Source organism: Telmatherina bonti (assembly GCF_933228915.1).
Source record: "Telmatherina bonti genome assembly, chromosome: 5".
In the NCBI taxonomy this organism is placed as follows: domain Eukaryota; kingdom Metazoa; phylum Chordata; class Actinopteri; order Atheriniformes; family Telmatherinidae; genus Telmatherina; species Telmatherina bonti.
This window is the reverse complement of record NC_136623.1, coordinates 21,936,685-21,959,157: the sequence shown is the minus strand read 5'-3', so window position 1 is coordinate 21,959,157 and position 22,473 is coordinate 21,936,685. Positions and strand designations below refer to the sequence as shown.

Genomic DNA, 22,473 nt, shown 5'->3' with positions numbered 1-22,473 from the left:
GTACATTATGTTTAAAATCACTGCTTTTAGTCAGTGTTTCTGTCCAGACTCACGTCAAACTGAAAGGACCGTGATCACAAAACTGACATAATATTTACTGGCCAAATAAATGAGGTAATCCTTTTGCTTTATTCTGGGACAGCTGAACTGAGGGAACTTTAAATGACAAATATGGCAAGGAACAACTTAGCTTTGTTAACGCACGCAGAAAGGTTATTCAGCTGTTATAAACTAAAGGAAGCTCAACGGGCTTAAAGTTGTGTGAAGCTTCAGGGACAAAACAAACTCACTGCCTGCAGGTATGAATGAGCCCTTCAGCTCCCAGCATGAGAAGCCACAAAAACTGTTAAAGCAATTCTGACACAGTGTTAAAGACTTAAAGAGGTGTTTCAGCAGCCAGAATAGAGGAAATACAATTGACCAAGTCCTGGATGAGTTAAGATGTGATTAAAAAGGATAAGATACTCAAATGAGTTTTTCAACAACACTGCATGTTTGCACAGTGACACAATAAAGCTCTTGGTGTTAATCTCCTGCAGGTTGGTGCAACGGAGGCAACCAAAACAGTTGGATTTGAGTTTAACTAAAACTTTTCTCAAATTTATAGCCTGGCTACCTCTTTTTTGGGTCAGGGATGCCTTTCTGCTCTGAAAAGTATCACACATCACAAAGAAACAAACTGGAACAAATGCTTACTGGAGATTGTAACTATCGTAAGTGAAAGAGCCCACTAGCAACGATTTGGTTCAAAGAGCTAGTCATCTCTAAAACATTATAATCAGTTATTGTTGCCTTATATTATTCACAGTATATCCAATAAAAGTTCATGCCTAACACACAGATGCTGCATCTCATACATGTTAAACTATTGCAGCATTAAACCTTGTGTGTGAAACTAATCAGTTTCACTAAAGATCATTTGAACTTGCATGACTTTATTTCCAGCGGGGACCTTAAGCATCTTGTCACAGAGACACACTTTAGCTCACTCACAGCTGATTTGCATTTATTCAAAACCTGCATAAATGTTTCCACATCATATAATAAATGAACAAAAAGTCAAGTTTTTCACACAATCCATATAGGTATATTTGGTATATTTGTCCTTTTGATCAACTCAATAGAGAAGAACTAACACAAATGAAAAAAAATGTCTTATTTATTTTCAGACACATAATTAACACATGATCAAGCAGGATTACTCACTCAGCAATATTTCACTGAGATACAGTACGGTGTAAAAGTTTTGAGTCCCCCTCGTTATATTTATTAACAAGAACACAGGAAATAGCTGCAAGAATTCATCGAATTCATGTGTTTGCTAGAACCTTTATTCTTTAACACAGCCGGAACCCTCAAGATTTCCTGCAATTTCTGAAGTAGTCTTTGGGAAAAGTTCTCCAGATTTTTTGAAGGACTTCCAGACCTCTTTGAATCTGTCTGCTTTTTGATATGTTCTGTTGAGATGATCCCACACTGGTCCAGTATTGTTGACAATAAGGCTATGTGGAAGATTCATCCCTTCAACCTTGCTTCTCTACCTTAAGAAGGACTTTTTATTAGCCAGTCTTCAGATGGAAATGTTTTCTCAAGAGGCTTCAGTAAACAACTCAAGTCAGGTGCATCTCCCAGGTTCTGGTTCAGGTCTCTGTTGGACTATTTGCTTTTAGATTTTGAGGCTTTTAATTCTCCACTTGTCCAGTTTTGTCAAATGTTCAAAGCCCAAAACCACAAACTTTGAGATAGACTTTCCCACTACGTTGTTATCTACAATGTTTGCATGACATATTGTGCTTGCTGTTCATAATCAAGGAAATCATCAATACACTCAATGTACTGCAGAAATTGGATTTGATTTGCAATATTGTAAAGGTGCTTCAGGTAAAATACAAACACATACTTACAGTAATAGTTAACTCTAAAACACTAATAAAGGAATCAAATCAAATATAAAATTCATACCATAAACATTTTAGAGGCATACATTCATTCTTCTCGTGCCACCTCGAAAAAACACCGGAGGTTAGACATATCTTGATCACATATCTCAGGCTTCCAGCAACACTTAAACCAAAATGTTAAATAACGCAATAAAACTGATCAACCATACTTACATCATCCCAGTAAAAAGCATACACCCTGTTCTGCAAGCAGTACCAAATACAGTGGTTTCCACTTATGTGACATTTCAACCCAGACTGACCATCAGAGGTCGTCAAATGGCTTTGCAGTGGAGCATCCTGAGTATGATGCTGCATTCAGGCTCCTCCTGAAGTTACAGTAGCATTTCAAGATCAATATATCGCTCTGTTTTATCCTGTGTGAAGAATTCTTACTTTTCCTCGTAGGAAGACAAATAGTTCAGGTGTTTAATGTAAACATGCTATAATCATTACAACTCTGATTTGGTGAGGGCCCAAACTGCACTTTTACTGGTGCTACTGATGAGCTGGCTCATACGAGAGAGGCAGGAGAACACAGACAGGAGGTGAATTATATGTGATGTATTTGTGTGGTTTTAGTCGCCCTCCTGTCTGTAATGCATCACATAGTAGTCATGGACATACATCAAGACCGCAAACGGCTGACCAATAATGATGGACATCCACACTGCAGCGTTGCCATAGTTACCATGCAGGAAGCGGCCAACAAACCAGGCTAATGGAAGCTGAGGAGTGAATGAAAAAAGTACAGAGTGGGTCATTGTGTTTTAAGGACTCACAACAATATTGGATTTTTCCTGATGCCTGTAGTTTGGGCTTATTTTAAAAAATGATCACACATTTGACCAATTATATATCAAATCATTCTTAAAGTTAACCATGGTGAGGACAGATCAAGAGTCAAAGAGGAAATACATAAAAACTCTCCATTTAAAAAAAAAAAAACTTTGGAAGAAACTTATTTTTGTATCTTAACATAACACGGTTTAACAGTAAAATAACTTCTATTTGCACATCAGCACAGTGCAGAGTTATCAGTGATGAATCGTGGGTCTCACCTGTGCCATCATGCCTGCAAAAGCCCAAAGTCTGAACATCCTGAGAGGAACACTCACCAAGTACTAACACAGAAATAGACAGGAAAAGAAAACTGTAACATCGATCGTGCTCTGAAGAAAGAATATATATAAATATCAGCACCAAAACAATCTGGCAAGACACCAGTAGCAGAGAGAGCTGTTCTGGTTGCTCATCTCACCTCATGGAAAAAAGCTGACAAGAAGAAGACTGCTGATTGGCAGACCATTTTACTGAATCCTTTTCTCAGCAGCGGCTTGTAAAAATGGCTAAAAAAACAGACAAAACAACAGACGTCAAAGCGGGGGAGCACTTCAATGAGAAGATGGAGATTTAAATAAGAAAGAATGTCTTTGTGTAATGTGAGTGACTCAAAACAAAACAGTGTTTTATGTATGGGAGAGTCTTAAGTTTGGTGTGAGTTACAGTTTTTATTCTATTTCTGCAAAATCAAAGAATATTGCATTTATTTTGTCTGGTTTAATCGATCCTCACAGCCTTTGCTCCAGCTGCTGTATCACATGAACTCACTGTAGCCTGTATTTACAGACATTTACTCAATCCCATTCCCAACATAGATTAAGTATGCCTCTTTACATTAAATCCATTGCAGCCCTCATGTGTTGAAGGTTTCATTGGCTTTAGAAATCCCGACTCACCGTAGACACCACTTGTGTACGGGGATGTTCCAGTTCTGCCAGAAATACGTCACCGTTTCAGAATTCCTGACAGGACAATAAGAAGCATTTCATGCTCAAAATGCAGTTTGATCGAGACTGATGAGAGAAAAACAAATGTTTACAACAGCTTATAACACAAGTTTCCTAACTTTTGTCTGATGAAAGCAAATGTCCACCTCTACAAGTGTGCAAAGGGACCAAATTCACCTTCCATTTTCAGGCCAAAGTACATATAAATCAACTTCCATAAACACACACATACCAGTGCCTACAGCAACTTTATGCTGCACACTCTCACAGTCAGTGAGCAGTCCATGCTCATAAATTATACCAGCAATACAGACAAACACACACACTTACCACCAGTCCCTGTAAAACTGTCTGTCTCCAAAGCGTAGCAACTCAGCTGTGAAGTTCATGGAGGAGTGGAAGAACCAGTAGAAAAATATTAGCCACAGCAAGTGGTTGGGAACCTGAAGAAATGAATTAAAGACACGTGAACAATACGAAGAACATGGAGAAACCATCAAAAAACACCCCAGTCTGCTTTCATGTCCACATTTTCTGTCTCTGACTTTTCATTATAAATGAATGGCAGCTACTGTAGATAAAACATATCATAAAAACATGCAATCAGAGCAAGTAAAAAAAAACCCCAAAAAAAACAAAACAGTCATCTCCTTTACTTCAGGTACTTTTCAATGGTTATTTGATTACTTGCACGCTGGTATATAAAGTTCAACTCCCTGAAAATATAAAGGCTGATTAAGTAACAGATTCTTTCTTGTGTTTTTCACTTACAGCCAATCGTAGGAGTCTCTCTGTCATCCGGGACAGATCCATGTCCTGGTGAAGAGGATAAATCCATTAACACCATATGTATTTGCAGTATGTGCGAGCAGCACAGCTGTTTTGCCTTCTTACCTCTAGTGGTTTCATGGAGCTTTGAATGATGGGGATCATCCACTGATCAAAAGAGAAAAGATTTTGAGGCCTTATGCAGACAAAATATATAATGTTTACTTTCTATACATGCGCTTTGTTTATAAGAGACTCTATTACATTTTTCCAAATATTCTTACATCAAAAACATATAATTATGTTAAACTACAGAAAACTACAAGTCCAAAGTAGTTTATATAAGCTACAAACATTGAAGAAATGATGATTTACCTGCTGGGTGAGACCAACCAACAGCTGGATGAAAAACAGCTGGGAAAAAAAAGTATATAAATTGAAGGAGTGAATGGCATCATTTCAGAGAAAAGAACTGATAAAATCATACATCAGTAAAAAAAATAAAGGGTGACAGGTGAGAAGAATTTATTGCTTTATTTTAGTATAATTGAGAGGAGAAATCCTACTCAGCTTGTCTAATTAAAGATAATTTCAGTTGTTTTATTTAACAGAAAATGTTTGTTGGACTGAGCAGAAGACTATTGTGGGAAAGAGGGAAATTATAATTCAGCAACAGTAATAAAAAAGAAAACATAGTAAAGTACATGTGATCAACAGAAAAACAATGAAAATGAAAACTAAGTACCTTTAAATAAGAGATTTTTTTTTTTCTCAGGATGTATTCATACCGGTCATTCATCACCATACTCCAAAAGAAGTACGGGAAATATTTTTAACCTACTGCTGATCATGTACGTTGTGTAACCAGTACAATAAGTAGACATTGGAGGGACACTTAAAAAGAACTAAAAACTTTTTCTCTTTTTTATTTTAAAATTGCCTTCAAAGTAATAACTTAAGATGCTTTGCATGTGTGTTTACTAATTTTTTTTTTATTTCAATAAGGCATATTTCCTCACCATTTCAAGGAGTCTCCTCAGCAAGAACTTCATGCGAATTTCAGGGGAACGAGGGAAGTTGAGTTCGTAGCACAGGGTCGGAGCAAAGACAAAGTAGTACATGTCTGGAGAGATATAAAGAGGGTCAGCAAAATAAAATAGAGGCACATTACAGAAACACAAAGCAATCAGTTTGAAAACTATAAACCATGATGATTTGCTTACCTTTCATTGTGAGGTTCCCAGGATAGCATACCCTATAGTTGCCTCCATTAAACTGCTGTGGAAAGGGACCTGTGACACAGATTTAGTTTTTGTAAGAAGAGACGAGCATAGTATTTTGACTGCAATACATGTGTCACAGAAAATGCTGATATACACAGTGACAATTAATATTATGGGGCAGTAATAATAAATATATGCAAGCTGCTTAAGCTGCAGTGCCTATTACCAACCAGTAGGTGTCACTGTAACAACATGTGCAAGGTTCAGACATATTTCTTGGCCTATGAAAAATCGCTTACACAAACACAGAAACTTGAGGCAGTAACTGATGGTTTGTCAATAATTTTATCTTGATTCAACACATGAGTCAATGCACCATAAATATGTGTTTACATGACTTACAGGACAGTGACCTGGACAGTTTCTTGGCTTTGGCAATACTCAGCTCCCTGCACCACAGGTTGACATCCTTATAGGAGTACAGCTTTAGGAAGAGAATGGTGTAAGTACCGAGAACTAATGCACCACCAACTGAAAGACAGAAAGGAAAAGAGGTGATTCTTAACTTTGTGATCACTCAGACAAAACCAAAGCACAACTTGTGCTACACTTATTTAAGGTTCAGGTAAAGGAGCACGGCAAGGAAAGATAAGGGGAAAAGGTGGGTGGGTTGAGGAAGGGAAGACAAAAGAGGAGAATGTTTGAAAGCGGTTTGAGATTAACTTGGAGAATGGAGAAGAAATGGCTCAAAAGAAAGGTAAGAGAGTGAAAAAGAAGTTGTAATTTGATCTTGAATAAAACAAGCTCAGCAAACTACACCGCCTCACTACATCAAGGACATTGTTACACGGTCATTGTGCGGTTCAGCTGTGTGGTTTTGTGAGTGCCAGTCTTTGTGTTTATTAACCAATAAGCTGCAACTGATTTGAGGCAAAATCAATTAACATTTTGCAAAATTTTAGCAGACACTCCATTTTTTTTCTACTAGGACTTAATCAGCGACCATATGTTCGATAAAAGGAATAATGCTGAACAAACATATACTTGCGCACTCATATGCACTGAGAGAGCACACAATTGAGAAACACACAAATGGAAACTGCCTGTTGTGCCAACGGGGTGAAGAGGAGGTCTGCAGCACACCTGGCATCAAAAACACAGCAGACCTTATCCATTAACCATCTGCCTCTCTGGCTCAGTGTGGCCTCTAAACAGCTAGACGGTCTCCAAGTCAGCTGCTGTAGATAGTGATCACAGAAACATGTGAAGATGAAGTTCGAGTTGAAAAATATGCCAGAAGACTTGGCACTTAGTTGCTGACAATTTCACAACAAAATGATGACTTTTAGATTGTTAGTGAGGCGGATATTCTTATTTTTTTGCAGTCTTCTTCTATGGGTAGACCCTCTTGCAGGAGTGCAACGCAGAGTATTGTTTTAGCTTTAGATCCCTGCTTAGTAGAGCAGTGTGACCTTTAAGACTACATTTAACTTATTGTTGGGCCTCATGCAGCAATTTTGTCTTACAAATCTTCCTAAATGTGTTCTTACGTTGAACTTTAGAAGATTTTTAAGCATCCATCAGATTTATTAATTTGTTCCTAGATTTTATTATTGTTCATATTGTTCCTCTTTGACTGATGAATACCAGTGTTTTTCATGTTGAAAGGACAGACCTTCTGGCCCTAAATTGCACTCAAAAATACCCATAAAAGGTCAAGATTTCTGGAACTATTTGCAAAGAGACAAAGACAAATGAGGAAAAAATAATAAACATAATGAGAAATGGATGAATGAAAAAAAAAAAGTAAGGACAAAGAAATGCAATGAAGCCTGATTTTCCTAAATTTTAAAGTGTTTATTTTATTGTTCCCTATCACATGGTGCGCATCCAATAAAAATGGTTTATGTACAAACGGGTCATTAATTACTCCTGAACTTGAAAAGCAGCCTGATGTCTTGTCTCACAAATCACTACAGATTATGGAGCGAGTGGTGCATCTGATGACTCCACCTGGTGAGTCTGACAGGTGTTTTTAACCAGTAAAATAGGGTCATTTTGTTGTCAGGGAAATGATCATTTTTGGACAGGATCTGCAAGATTTTGTGATTTATCTTAGATAACAAAATGCTTTGTACATTACCAAAAGTTATTTAAAAATCTGAGAGTAGCTTTATAGTGGTTTTGTTTTGTATATTAATGAACAAAACAGCAGAAAGCAACACAAATGCAGATTCTGTTGGTCAGAACGGTTGGCGAATGAGAGCATTTGTTTTTACTGACACAGTGGCTTAACACACTCCTTTGTCTGACTAAGATGTCAGGGAACTTCTCAAGTCAAGGAGAATCAACTCCTTATTGTTTACCAAAAGTTCAGGTCAGGTTGACTAGAAGCTTTTACTGAACTCAGAGTGTTTATGTGCAATAGTTATTAAGCTCAAGAGGAATCACCAGGGAGGGGCAGAATGCGTATGATGACAGGGTAAGGACAGGACTAATCAGAGCCCAACAGTCTTTCTATAAAAGTGACTGTCACCCATCTGACAGGGCACAAACATTTGTCAATGGCTGCTGCTGCTGTTACATGTGCGTGAGTGAAGATGGTGGAGGAAGCTCTTCATGTTTGAGTCTCGCTTCCCAGCCTCAGTCAGGCCGGGAAGCGAAACTGTGCTTTAAAATATATTTTCCACTACAGTTTAACCTATAAAGACCCAACCCATGAAATAAATAATCAGATAAGTCAAATAGTTTAATATGAAGTCTTTATTTATCCCTTTAACAAAATGTAAAATAAAAAAGTACCAACGTTTTTTAGGGATATTTACCATTTATTACCATGTGCTATGTCAACATTTTTATTGTGTTGTATTCTGCTTTCTGGAGTCCATTATGGGGCAAAAGACAAAAATCCGATTGTGTTCCACAGGAACAAGTTGGTACAAGTTTGTACCATAAAGTGATGCCAAATGTCTTAAACTGTATGTGTTGTATAAGTCACGCTGGGTTCTTTTGGGTTAAGATGACCATTTCCTCTATTTCCGGGTAAAACTTGGGATCAGGGAGAAAAGACTGCTGAACATAGCCTGACAAGTCCTTTGCAAAACATCCAGCAGTCTGAAATACAGTTTATATCTGAAAGTTTATATCTGATATTTATATCTGAGTCTGGAGAAAGACATAAACAGAAACTGAAGGCTTCAAGCTCAAAACAGCGGCATGCTTCTCTCCATCAGTTACAGAATTTATTTCAGCAACACTACGGTAGACTTTACTACAAGTGTTTTATTTGCTAGTAAAAACAAACCCCTGCTTGTCTGACTGACATTCATTTTATGTGTTCAGCGAATCTGACTTCTGATCATTCATAAGCTAATTAGACTATTTTAATCGAGGCTGTATGAGACAGAGTCGTGTCACGCTGAATGACACAGTATAATTTACTATAATTATAACATTTTCCTCGACTTCTCACTCTAAATATATAATATGTCCCTTGGCTTGGTTTCTCTGTTGAGTCGACATCGAATCGAGCCCAGATTTACATAACTATAATAATCCAGGAATCTTTTGCAGTCTAAGGGACATTAAAAGACCCATTGAAAGCTGTAGATATAAAGAAATAGTCAGCTGACAGCAGCAAAGGGTCCCCCTCCTCATTAGAGGATTCCTTAAAAGAAATTTAATAAAATGTGAAATGAAGCCTGATATCATACTAACTTGCACTCTAGCTGCATTAACTGTCCAATAATAAAGTAGTTCCCTTCACACACTTCAGAGGACATTATGCTGACTTACATTCATTTCCTGACAAGTCACGCCAACCACCTCCTGGGTAATCTGAACTGTTACACTGAATATTAAAGTCTCCAATAAATAAAATGTTTGACACTTTACGGCTTTAACTTTTGTCTCTAAAAAGATCACAAAAGACTTAGTGTGTAAATAGATCAATGTCCCTGCCTCGCTAGTAATAACACACACACACACACACACATATCTGTACATACACACACCTGTCCTCTGTCATTGCCCTTCCTGTGTGCACAGCAGCGCAGAGAAGAGAACAGACAGGCAGATGGACTGACTCCCTCACTTCTTCACCTCCCAGTGAGAGAACAGATGAGAGGGGAAAGAGAGGAGCAAGCCACCCAAAAATGGGAGAGGAGCAAAGAGCCAAAGAACTGCTTTTCCAGTTAGCAAATAAACACCACTTACATGGGGAACTCACTGTCTGTCCGCCTGCTCGATGAGGCGAAGTTGGAGGTATACTAACCACAGTCGACTAAAGTGCAGACCGATGCTGCGCTCCCAGCTAGAGCTCCTCATGACAATGTCATGTAGCATTGCTACTGCGTAACGTGTTTGCATTTAGCTAAGAAAAGTAAACAATATTTTACGGCCTCTGAATCCTTGTAGAAAACATGATTTTGAAGGTGTTGGGTTATCAATGGACAACAACAGAGTCAATGCTAATCTGCCTGGGAACACAGTGGGAGGCTGATAACTAGCAATCACGCTGAAATCACACAAAATAAGAAATACTACAAATATCATGGCAAACTTTCTAAAATGGGAAATAAATATTTGTCAAAGTCTTGAATCAAATACTAATAAAAAAATAAAAAAAAAAAGTTTGAAACATTTCCATGTTGAAAAGTCAGTGGAAATGAAAAGTTTTGATGGCATCGTAGTAGCTTGACTGCATTTCTCCTTCAAGTATATTTAGAATGAATATTGTTTACTTGTGTGTATCATATAGTGCGGTACACCTAATTCATCATGCGTGCACTGGTTTATGGAAGGTAGCCATGGTTTCTGTCAGGCAGCCTGATGAAGACAGAAGAAGAAGACCCTTGGATGACCCTACACTGCTAAACACGCCCACTCTGGCATCTCTCATATCCTCCCATCTTCTGTTTTGTCCTTTCCTTTCATTTCATTTCCTTTCCTCTGTCGTCTTTTGACCTCCTTCTCTCCTCAGAGCCAGCTGGAAACAATCCAGTCATGACCAACTGGTCCATTACTGCTAACTGACTCCAATTATGACTGGATAAGAGATATATCCTTTACTGCCCCATCAAACTGGTTGACTGTTTCTCTGAAGGGCAAGAATATGAACATCCTCATAATCTTTATTACACTTACATTATTTTCTATTTCATATACACGACTTCATTCTAAACGCCAATAAATGGATCATTGTTTGGGAGGCAACAGATATCTTAGTCAATGATTTGTCAAAGTAATGTGCGTTGCACATTTTAAATGGACATTTTACCTGGGGTCATGGATGGAACCAGTAGCACTACTGTAGCAGGGAATGTTAGCATAATCGCCATGTTTGTCCAATGGACCAGAAATCCCACAAGTTCAGTGAACGAACCCTGAGGCGAAAGACAAAAGAAGAAGAGAGGCGGGGGGGGGTTTACATCACATCTGTTTTGGCCCAATTTCACCCACCAAACAAACTGCCTTTATGTTATTTTATCAACCTATTTCTATAACCCAAGTGTGAAATGACTAAATATTAATATTTTAAGCATATGTTTTGCCTATTTTTGAACAGATCAGTATTTTAGTTTTGGTGTCCCAGATAAGTTATGAAAAAGCTCACAATGTTCCATATTCAAGCCAAAACAGCTTGAGCGTAACTAAATATGCCCTAAATGCAGATGGTAAAACTAATTTCACATTTTTGCCATTTAACATGTGCAGATGCAAGTGGGGAGGTTCATGTGGTGAGTCGTTTCAGAAAATGAATCCCTCCTAAGAGCAGCTAAGTGCTCTGAACTCCACACTTCAGCTAAAAATCCATGGCGCTCTGATGGTTATATGCAAGCAGGGTTTGTAGACTCACCTTCGACAGCTGTCTTTCAGTATACAGAGCCACCAGAATGAACATATTGGATACTGTCAAACACACAGAGAGATTATGTTAGCATTCCTTAACCGGTTTGTGCTTTAGGATGTTGGAGTAGGGTTGTGGTTATACAAAAACACGTTAAATCAACCCTCACACAAAATAATCAATAAATCATTTACTGAAGAAAGAAGCGCTTGATACATTGTCATCAACTAGAATAGATGACTATTTAGAGCTTTTTCCTGCTCTTTTTCTTTTATTAAAAACATTTAAAAAAAAACCCAAAAAACTTTTGTGCAGAAGACAGGAGGTGAAGACTCTTTTTGTGGGACATGGATGGAGAACTTGTATCTGTTTATTACCATTATGAATAAATCAAATCAAAGATATTTTATTAATACCCGAGGGGAAATTCAAGATGATGATAACAGATGATAAAACAGATAATAAAAAGATGTGGCTGTGACTACTTGGATGCAGTCTTTAGGACAAAATGAACAAGGTGCAACATGACTCGCTGTGGTGGAAAAGTCAGAAGACAATTACAGTGTTTTCTGATGAGTTTGTGAATTTGTGAGATCATAAAATACTTCTTAACACTTTTCTTTGGTGGGTCATGCAATTTTCAGTGACTTTTAGCTTTGAAACCTTGGAGACTGTCTAAGGAAAGTTTTTCCTCCCCCACAACGCTGCTCCTCAGCAGTGTCTGCCTGAAATTTCATTCACAGTCAAGACTTTTCTTGGTTTACTTAATGACATCATCATGACACACATTTGCAACTAGCCTGCCTGGTATCTACTTTGGGAATTCTTAAAAAAAACGAGTTGCTGCCTCACACTCTGCCACTTAGGATGAATCAGACAATGCATCAAAGTCTCCTGAGTCTTCTGGGAGCAGAGCTTAAAGAAACAGGAGTTCAAGCAGCATTTCAGATAGACGATGAGGAAGTGCTGCAGTCCTGTGGGGTAGGACTTTTTTTTATTTTAAAGCACTTAAATCTATTTAAGAAGACCCATAAAAGTAAAATTATAAACATCTGAATAGGCATAAATTGGGCTGTGTAATTTCTAAAACTAAACTATACAAGTTCAAAAGGCTAAGGAGGAATTAGAAATAATAAAAAAAATCATAGAGGCCATGTTGAAAGTCTCGTAAAGTCTCATCACAGTGATTTAGTAAATGAAAATATAATCCTGAATAAAAACATCAAAATCACATTAAGTTTTAAAATGTAATACAACATACATCTAATAAAAAGGAAAAAAGCAACAACAAATTTTCATGGTTTTTTTTTTGGTTTGTTTTTTTTTTTGTTTGTTTTTTTTTTTTTTTTACCATTAATGCAGACATTACTTTACATTGAAAGTGAGCAGGTGTGTGTTGAGGTGTGTGTTTTTTTTACTATGTAAAAAAAACCAGAAAAACAATGTGATTGAGTTTAAATCATTAACTAGCTTAAATGACAGCCAGTAACTCAACTAGGTATAAAAGGAGCATTTCAGAGCCTCTCTGAAAAATGTAAAAGATGTACAGATTCATCAATCTACAAAAAGTGTAGGGGTGGGAAAAACTAATCGAAAAACTGAAAATCTGGATTTTTTTGCTTCACAATTTTAAAATAGTTTTTTTTTTTTGTTAATTTTTTTTTTTTCAAATAAATAAAATTATCCACTATAACATTGTTTTTATAGATCTTTTTACTTTTCTTCATGGGCATTAAAGCAGCAGAATGATGGTCTGGCTACTGTGCTGTTTTTTCCAAATTGAAATCAAGAAAAATGATGAGCAGAAAAAAGTTTTCTACATTTTTTTTGTTTTTAATCTACAAAAATCATCAATATCGAAGAATTGTGACAATGGCAATTTAAATCAATTCGGCACTCAAAAAATCACAATCCAATTGAATCAGGACAAAAGCATATCGTCACAGCCCTAATAAAGTGTGTCTAAAACTTGACGCACAAAATTAGAAAAATGTTCCTCAATGTAAAATGGCTCAGACTTTGAAAAGCCCACTCATCCTAAACAGTGTATAACTAGAAAAGCCTCTGAGATCACAGACCGCCGCCAAGCATCTCCACCTGTGATTTCCAGCCTATGTTATGGTCCTACAACAGACTAAACCAGTTATTGTTGAGTTATGTGCATACATACTGAAAATGGCCAAATCGCACAATAATCAACAGTCCTTAAAAAAAAAATTCCTGGATCCAGGTGGTGGTCAAGATCTCTCAAGAATTTAACTAAATCTAAGTTAGACTGGGACACAATCACAGAAAAAATAAATAAATCAAATAAATAATGAAAATGTGTCCAACAGTTAAGTAAACTGGCTAACAGACAGACAAACAAACAAAACACAACCTCTGTTTTTTTCTTGGCAGAGGTAAAAACAAGAATAGACTCAGAGAATCAGAAGGAATCTCTGTACACCGGGGACAAGGCTGAAAGTCAAAACTCTGTGCTCATGATTTGGGCAGTTTCCACAATGTCAAGGCTTCATCAGTGCTGAAAAGCACATGGAGCTTTCAGAACCACATTTCCTCTCCCCTGGATTACATCACTATGTGGGAAGGCCTTCTATATTTCAGCAAGACTTTGCGACATACTGCAGCTATCACAACAGCATGGCTTTGCAAGAGAACTGAATTACATCCAGACCAAAACTTTCATCCCTAGGAAACATTTGGTGCATTTTGAAGCAACAAAGCAACAAAAACCCAAGACTATTGAGCAACTAATAATCCATCAGGCCAGAGATGAACAAAATCTCTCCTAAAACTCACACAATTCGTCTTCTTACTTTCCAGATGTTTACAGTTATTCAGGCCACATACACATCTGCCTTTTGGATTCCATTCCTAGTCCGTTAGCTTGGAGAGTTGGCTTCGTTTGGGGGAATGTGAACACACACAATTAATTCTCATACAAATCAAAGAAGCAGACTCGGTCCGCATACAAACGCAGGTCTCAGTCCATTTCAAGTGGACCAAATACAGGAAGTGGACTACAAAACAAAGAGCATTGTGGGTTCAGTGCACAATCTTCTCCTACATAATAGATGGCTCTGCATGGAAGGAATAGCTGACAGGGAACACCTGGAAGTATTTTGTTAAAGTTCTACTAAACCAGACCCCCTAAACAGAAACAAGCCCCCAATCGGGCCGAGTCTCGCAGACTACCCTGATGTGACTTCACCCTGAAAGACAAGGGCATGCTACACAGTGGTAAACATCATCCTGGTTCAACTGTTTTGAGATGTTTTGCTGCCATCAAATTCATACGGAGTTAATATTATAGATGACATGGCAACATGTCTCAATTTCTACATCTGGTATGTTGTTTATGCTTGGCTGGGAGTAAGAGATTTGCAAATCATTGCATTGTACTTTTATTTACATTTTACACAGCATCCCAACTTTTTTTTATTTTTATTTTGGGATGTAAAAAATATACAATATTCACACAAAGAGGCGCCACAAATAAAACAAACAGCCAGGATGCCAAACTTTGTAAAGCAACCTTCCTAAAACAAAAAAGTGAAATTTATTTTCTTTAGGTTTAGTCTAAATCTTTATTAAATGAATATCTTATAAAAGGTAACAGCAGAAAAACTGCTATGTTGATTCCTAGTTGCTCATCAAGACTCAACCATGGAAACCAGTGGATATGAATAACAAGCTACTGCCAGCAATCTTTAGATCTTTGAAAACTTCCATCTTCAACTATTTGGACATAAACTCTCAGCAGGTACTTTCTGGGAAATATTTTGGAAGCAACACTTGCAATGAAGTGGAAATGAGCTCACACTCATAAGCCAATTTGCTAAATGTAAAACTTTCCAGGTTGGCCTTGCAAACTTTTCCCATTTTGCTAGTAGGCATCATCATTTACTCAGCATTGGGGTATTTTAGAGTTAAAATGTGTGTGGAAGCTGCTGCAGTGGCTCTCAGTGTCCCCTTGGGAGTGAGCCGTGCTTCTGCCCATGCTACTGTAAACAGAGTTTCATTCGCACCCATCTCTCTGCAGTCATTTACCTTAACTTCATCTATTTTCCCTTCCTTCATCCCCTCCCCGTCCCCTCTTCTTTTTCTTTCCCCATCTTGATGCAGCACTTCACCTCAGGTCTCTCCATCTATTTCTACCATACATTTTTTGCCTTTTTCCCAACCCTTTTTACACATCCAGCCACTTAATTTAATCTTCCATTTAATGGTTCCCCAACTCCTCATCTTCATCTGGCTCTTTCCCTCTCTGTTGCTCCCTGCTTCTCTCTCCTCCTCTCTGCAGGAAAGTAGCGGCATGGAGTATATAGGGCAGGTGATTGTCCCTCTTGAGACGCTGCAAGCTGCATCGCTGCAGACTTCCACTGCAACGTGCCATAAAAATAAATATTGAAGAATCCACAGCAGCATACAGCATGCACCTGCAAGGGTCTTCAAATAAAGTATGTCTTACCCGCAGCAGAGCGTGCAACTTGCAGATGTTTAGACTTATTTAAAGATTTTCAATGCTTTAAATAAGGGTCATGTTTAAAAGACCTGATCTCTCTGGACTACAGTATTTTGTTCCTTTTATTTTCCACCTGTTTTGATTCCAGGAAATTTTTTATGCTTTTTTGCTTTGCTTTTATCTATTTAAATTAAAAAAAAAAGAGAAGCATAAAATAATTATGTGAAAAATGAAAAACTGTTTAGTGGTGTGATTTACCTAAATGCCATGTTGTACTGATGGTTTACTTACTAATGAGCAGGCAAGCTGCTGGCCAGCTGTAGGGATCATTCAGAAACAAGGAAATCACCTGAATGGGGTCCACAAGAACACCGTACCTGGTAGAATCCAAAGAGAGAGGTCATTAGGGAAGTCTCTCTGTGATGTGTTAACTTAAGACTGACTTATTCAGTTTATTATGACAGCTTCTGAGCAGAATTATCCCCGCAGTGCTGTAAAATACAACTGTGCTACTGGGAATCATGAGCTGCACTGGTAAAATATTTGAGGATCTTTTAAAGTTTAGTGAAATTTATGAGAATTTTGGACTTTGTGAGATTTTTTTCTTGTAAACCTGCTGTGGCTGTAAATCATACTCACTTTAACAGGTTTTCTAAGAAGAGGCGAGCGTTACTCAGCACCTGGGACAGAAAGGAGATGGTAAAGATAAAACTCAGTGGAATTTCTCCTGTCTGACTGACATTGCTCTCATGTTAGTTCAACTTTCATCAGCTTGTCCTTCCTTGTCGCTCTTTCCCACCACTTCCTGTATCATCCCAACTCAACCACCCGTCATGCTTTTTATCCCTTTTGCGCTTTTTAAAATCCTCATTTCCAGGATTCAAATTATATTGGAGCCATAGCGACCGCTGCTTGACCTGGAAAGTGGATGAGCTCCACCGAAAACACCCACCAGAGACATTAAGGGGGAGCTCTAAAAAATATCCAGTCATGTTATATTTTATTTTACTCCCTAGAAGGTTCCTCATGTTTTTTTTAAATAAAAAAAACTAGCATTAATTTATTAGTGTTGCCTTTTTGTTCAAATAATACATTAAATTGTAACAGCCATGCAGGGTATCCATTTCTATCGGCCCCGTGAGTGTTTTGGTTTCTGCATATTATGAGTGGTGCTACTTCATTTGCTGCTTTCTGTGTTTGTAATAAGAACTTTGCATCACTCTCTGGGATGTTTTCTCTCTCTATTAGCTGCATACAGCAGGATACTGAGAGACTGTTATCCTGTTTGGCCATGTGCATGCATAACCACATGACTTGTTAAGTCACAGTGCATAGCTAAAAATAAGGCTTCCCCGAAAGTACCTGTGTAATCTGAACTCTGCATGCTCATTGGCACAAAGGCCTGAGTGAAGCATAACCATTCAGTAATTTCTAAACTTCCTGAAACAAAAATGGTGAAATGTGCTGAAATAACCAGCTAGATTAAGTCTTCACCATCTTCACAACTTCTTGCTTATTTTATCCCTTTGTACAGGAATAATAAAAGAAGACGAAGAATCAGTACCAGTCTAAAGTTTGGACACGCACTCCCATTAAATTCAATGGGAAAGTCTTTCTTTTGAATCGTACTGCACATATGGCACACTGACTGAATTAAATTTTCACAAATGTCAAAGTAAATATGTAACAATCAATGGCTTTAAAATTCAGAAGTTAAAATCTTCATGAGTCAGAGCATCAGATTAGGGTTGTTGCCATGTATACAGGTTTTGATGACATCTGTGATAGTAAATGACCAGTATAAAGTATTGTGACAGCCCGATTTCGTGTATGCCCAACAAGATGAAGAAACTACATAGTTTGAGTTCTTATGATTTCATGCCAACCCTTTTTAAAAACTAAACAGATCTAAATCACCTTTTTAATTTGAACCGTCTTAGGACCATTCACAAAGCTCTCTGTTAAATGAAACGACTTCCTTTTTCACATGCCTGTAAAACAAGATATAATATAAAACAAGACACGTTTCATCAGTTTGAAAAATAGTAGGGAATAAGATCATTATTTCTTCAAACAAACGAAAGAAAAAGAAAACTTGTAGGATAGAGTAAGGTTGTGTTGCAACTAATTGAAGGAAAATTATCAGTTTTGATGAGCAGAGCCTCAGAAGGAAAATGTTACAGCAAAATGTAAATTAGCTGGATTTAGGTGTAAAACAAGTAACAGCAGAAAGAGTCAGATACAAGTCTGACCTAAATGTTCTGACCTAAAACCATAGCTTCATTTCCATTAAGCCATCTGACTTGTAGATGACCGTTATCAACTGGGAAGAAATCAGTGACCGAGGTAAAGTACTTACCATTTGCAAAGTCTAAAAAACAGAGCAACTTACTTGATACCACCCCGACTTATAGCTTTAAAATTCATCCAGTATGGAACGTGTACAAGTTTAAAGTAGAGTGCATGTTTCTGTGTATGTGTGCATCTTACCAGCATCACCACACACCAGTTGAGCACTCCTCTGTAGTTACTGTAACCACTAGCTGAACTCAGAAGGGACTCCCGCGTCTTGTGGCAGCTACAGAAATGAAGATGAAGGATGAATAAATAAGCTTAAGAGAAATTCATTTTCATCCTATTATGATTGTAGAATCACATGAAGTGCACATGAAATGATAAAAATGAAAAATGCGCATTTAGCTTTAATAATAAATGATGATACTGGTAAGTACATGCTGCGCCCAATGAAAAAAAAATCTGAGCATTTGTTTATTGTTTTAATATTTAATGACAGAATGTTTTCTGTCCTTATGAATCATGATTGTATAACACATAAACACCATCTCAAAGAGGTTGAATCTTTTAGAAGTGATGGTAAGGAGGGGTTCATCACCTAAAATATCTAAACAATTTTAAAACAAACTTTCAGTGCACAAAGAAGCAAAAAAAAAAAAAAAAAAAAAAGTTGTGATTTCATCATTGGTGGTAAATCCCTGCATGCCATAGATAAGTCCAGACCAAATAGCTGTCACATTTGGTTTCTTGGGTATTATAATATTAATATCAGACTGTATTGTGTCGTGGGAATCATTGCATGGATCTCACAATTATTCCTGGTAAACACAGTTTGTTTCTGTTTCCATAAATAGGAGTTAAAAACCAAAACTGTACCAGAACTCTGAAAAACCAAACTAAAAAATGAACAGAATGGCTGCTGTATGTATGAGCAAGGTCCAGAAATACGGCACCATTTGGAACTGAAAATATTTGGGATAAACTGAAGTGAAATGGAAAATTCTTGTTGTCGGATAGATCAAAGTTTAAATTTCTTTCATTCATTTCCATTCCTATATGTAGGGTCTGGGGTCCATCCCAGCTGCCATCAGCCAAATCAGGGCATAACCTGGTTGGGTTGAGAGCTGAACACAGAGACAAACAAGAAAAAAACCCAAAACAAAACATGTTAACTTGCAATCAGTCCCATGCTCAATTCAGAATCACAGATCAAGATAACACGCACGCTTTTAATGTGTACAAGATATCTGGAATACTCCTGAAATACCCATCCACGAACAAGGAAACCCTGCCAAGTCCAGAGGAAATCCATGTGGTAAATCGTGTAGATCAGGTAAGGTTTTGCTTACTTAGCAACACACTGCAAAACCAGCTCTAAAGCCCACCCGTCATCATGAAACAGCATTGTTTTGGTGCCATGAAGTAGCGCACTTTTCCAAAATCATGCAGTGTGTTTGACAAATTGTCTGCATATCCATGCGCCTCTGATAACCAGTTTGGTTTTATGACTAATCATAGTACTGATTTATGTATCTATGCACTGAAGGAGATGGTGGGAAAATTTAGAAGTCAGAACTCTATGGTATGAATTGGTTTTATGGTTTTAATGTTTATTGATGCTTCAAAGCATCTGATCATATAAATCATTCCCAATTATTTTTAAAACGACACCAGAAGGGAGTGGCTGACATGTTTATAAGAATTTTGTCCTACTGGGTGATCTCTTAGACCAGTTAAAAACTGCAAAACAGGGTGAATGGTGCTTGGCAGTGCACTTATTAACCATCTTATGTGTGCTGATGATTATGCCATTGTTTCACTTAGCAGTGCTGGGTTTCAAGAGCTGGGCTTCATGCTTTTACTAAAACTAAATATTTGGATTACAGCATCACAGATGATATGATAGATGATAATGACATGGATAGACAGCATAGTATTTTATACATGCAGGCCTATTTGCAGACCAGAAGGTGTTGGGAGGAGGCTAAAGTGGGTCTTTTGTACTCCTTTTTATACTGTGCCTTCGTGAAGTAACATAAAAAAAGGCCACTGTTTGCAAACTTCAGATTGTATGTAATGATTGTGCTTTTTTTTGACTTGGGAAACCAAGATGTCATTGTGCTCGTGAACTTTTCTGTAACAAGCAACTTATCACATTTAATGCTCTTTTGAGACAATTGATGTTTAAATTTTCTGTGGACTTGATAGATTTTGTAATGTTATTATAATGATGTTCACCCAACCTGATCGTAGTATGAGATATCAGTCTGCTATGTGGAAACACTGGTATATCTGCCTTTTTAAAATATGTTTGTATGTTTCTACTTTTTTTTTTTTTTTTTTTTTTTTTTTAATGCACCTGGAGTCTAAATAAGTGAAGAAATTCAAAGATGAAAATGAATGAATTACTAGAAACTGTGGATTGTTCAGGTGGACCCTGGCTCAAGCCTTCATGAGTCCTGCAGGTTTTCCATGGATCCCTAGTCCAGCACACCTGATTCAAATAAAATGGATCAAACAGCTCATCAAGAGCTGCACATCGATTCATTTATTTGAATCTGGTGTGTTGGAACAGAGAGACAGAAAACTTTCAGGACGAGGAGCAATGCTCCCCACCAGATCTAACCTCCGCAGGTAGTCTAAGAAGGAGTTTCTCATCTGAAACCAAACAACTTTTTTTTTTTGCGAGTACTCTAGTAAGTTAAACTAACTCACATCAGTCTGTCACTTAAATCATTCCTGCGTCTCTTTTTCTCGCTTTTCGTCGTCGGCTGCTGCAGGGAACAGTCTCGTCTTCTCCGCCCATCGTCGGTGCTGGAGTCAAGGGGCACCGAGCTCACAGACCCCGCTGCTGAGCTTCCGTTCACCGTTTGCAGACTCAGGCCTTCCTCTGCTACGAAAGTCGCCCTTCTGCGGATCAGGCCCTTGCTTGTGCTCCTGTCAGCCATGATGGCAGAAAAAAAGTCGCTAACCTGCACACGTCCCCTTCAGCCGAGCAGTTTGTACGCAGTCATGCCTGTTGATCCTGCAATATTTCTCATGTAGGCGTGGCGCTTCAGTCTGGAAGGAAGGAAGGGGGTTGCGAAAAAAAAACAACTGTAAAGTATCAGATTTCTTAAGAGTTGACTCAGAGGTAGGAGTGTATTCATGACGACACAAGCGAAAGAAGTGTGGGACTGTAACTGGTTTGTTGCAACTCCAGCCAACAGGTGTGTCAGGTCCTGAAGGATCGGGCTGTTCATACAGGAACAATAACAACTAAAGGTTTCTGTTTGCATGCAAATGCAGAGAAGACAGAGGTGCAGGCTGGACCTGCTTGTCATTAGGTGCAATGTGTAAATGCGAGTCACATGGAAGTTTTTGCAGTTGTGAGCATGCAATTCACTGGATTATGAAAAACAGTTAATGGCACATTTTAGGATTACTTCAAAATCAAACGCTAGAAATACTGTTTTTTTTTTCTTTTTTTCTTTTTTAAAAAAAAAAAAAAAAGGATCTTGTTCTCCACAGCTCTTTGAGCATTCCTTGATATATTTTAAATGTAAAACAAAATACAAAACTATATTTTAGTTTCAACTTCTCTGAAAGGTGTTTTATACTTCAGTATTTATAACATGCAACAAGCTCAACAGGGGTGCCCTGTTGGATAGAAATTGAGGGAAGGACTACAAATGCCTCTAATAGTCTGAAAAGGCATTATTGAAATAATTTGCGTCTGTTTTCTTTAGTTGTAATTATTTTTCATAATGAATATTCCTAATGTCTCTGTGTCCAACATCAGTGTGGAACACAGGCAGAAGATGATGACAAAATAGTCACTTGAGTTCGATTTAGCGAAATAAAACATGGTTTTTGAATTGCTATAAACAAAATTGATCACATTTGGAAAGTATCAATTGACAAATGATCAACTAAACAGACATTTTAACAATGAAAAATAAAGACAATAATTAATGGCAAGGTATTTGTTGCCCTGGACTTTACTAGTACAGTGATGTATAATGAAAGGGACCAGTGTGTCTCAATGTCCTAAAACATTTGAAGCAGTATAAAACTGAGTTTATCTGTCTAAAATGCCTCACACTGTAGCAGAAAAATTAATACTTCACTCTGCCACTGTTTTTTTTTTTTGTATGTTTAA

The 22,473-nt window shown here is 37.6% G+C and overlaps 1 protein-coding gene across 1 annotated transcript; it reads right to left on the bottom strand.

Annotated features, from left to right (window-relative positions):
- Positions 1-1,239: 1,239 nt before the first annotated feature.
- LOC306755686 (diacylglycerol O-acyltransferase 1-like) lies at positions 1,240-21,332 on the bottom strand. Its single transcript, XM_079240177.1, has 17 exons — positions 21,048-21,332; positions 18,528-18,615; positions 16,677-16,717; positions 16,329-16,414; positions 11,579-11,631; positions 11,000-11,105; positions 6,124-6,252; positions 5,722-5,790; positions 5,518-5,621; positions 4,874-4,912; positions 4,625-4,666; positions 4,502-4,546; positions 4,061-4,173; positions 3,680-3,745; positions 3,202-3,289; positions 3,002-3,064; positions 1,240-2,668 (listed from the first exon to the last, which is right to left on the bottom strand). The coding sequence occupies exons 1-17, from the start codon at positions 21,278-21,280 to the stop codon at positions 2,519-2,521; spliced, it is 1,515 nt and encodes a 504-aa protein (XP_079096303.1). The 5' UTR covers positions 21,281-21,332; the 3' UTR covers positions 1,240-2,518.
- Between the last annotated feature and the right edge of the window lie 1,141 nt (positions 21,333-22,473).

Bases quoted from the DNA above. Each gene is read 5' to 3' on its own strand.
- LOC306755686 (XM_079240177.1), bottom strand. From the start codon at position 21,280: ATGGCTGACAGGAGCACAAGCAAGGGCCTGATCCGCAGAAGGGCGACT. The intron at 18,616-21,047 runs GTGAGTTAGTTT...TCATTTCTGTAG, and splicing joins GATTTAAGTGACAGACTGAT to CTGCCACAAGACGCGGGAGT. The intron at 11,106-11,578 runs GTGAGTCTACAA...CTTTCGCCTCAG, and splicing joins CTGAAAGACAGCTGTCGAAG to GGTTCGTTCACTGAACTTGT.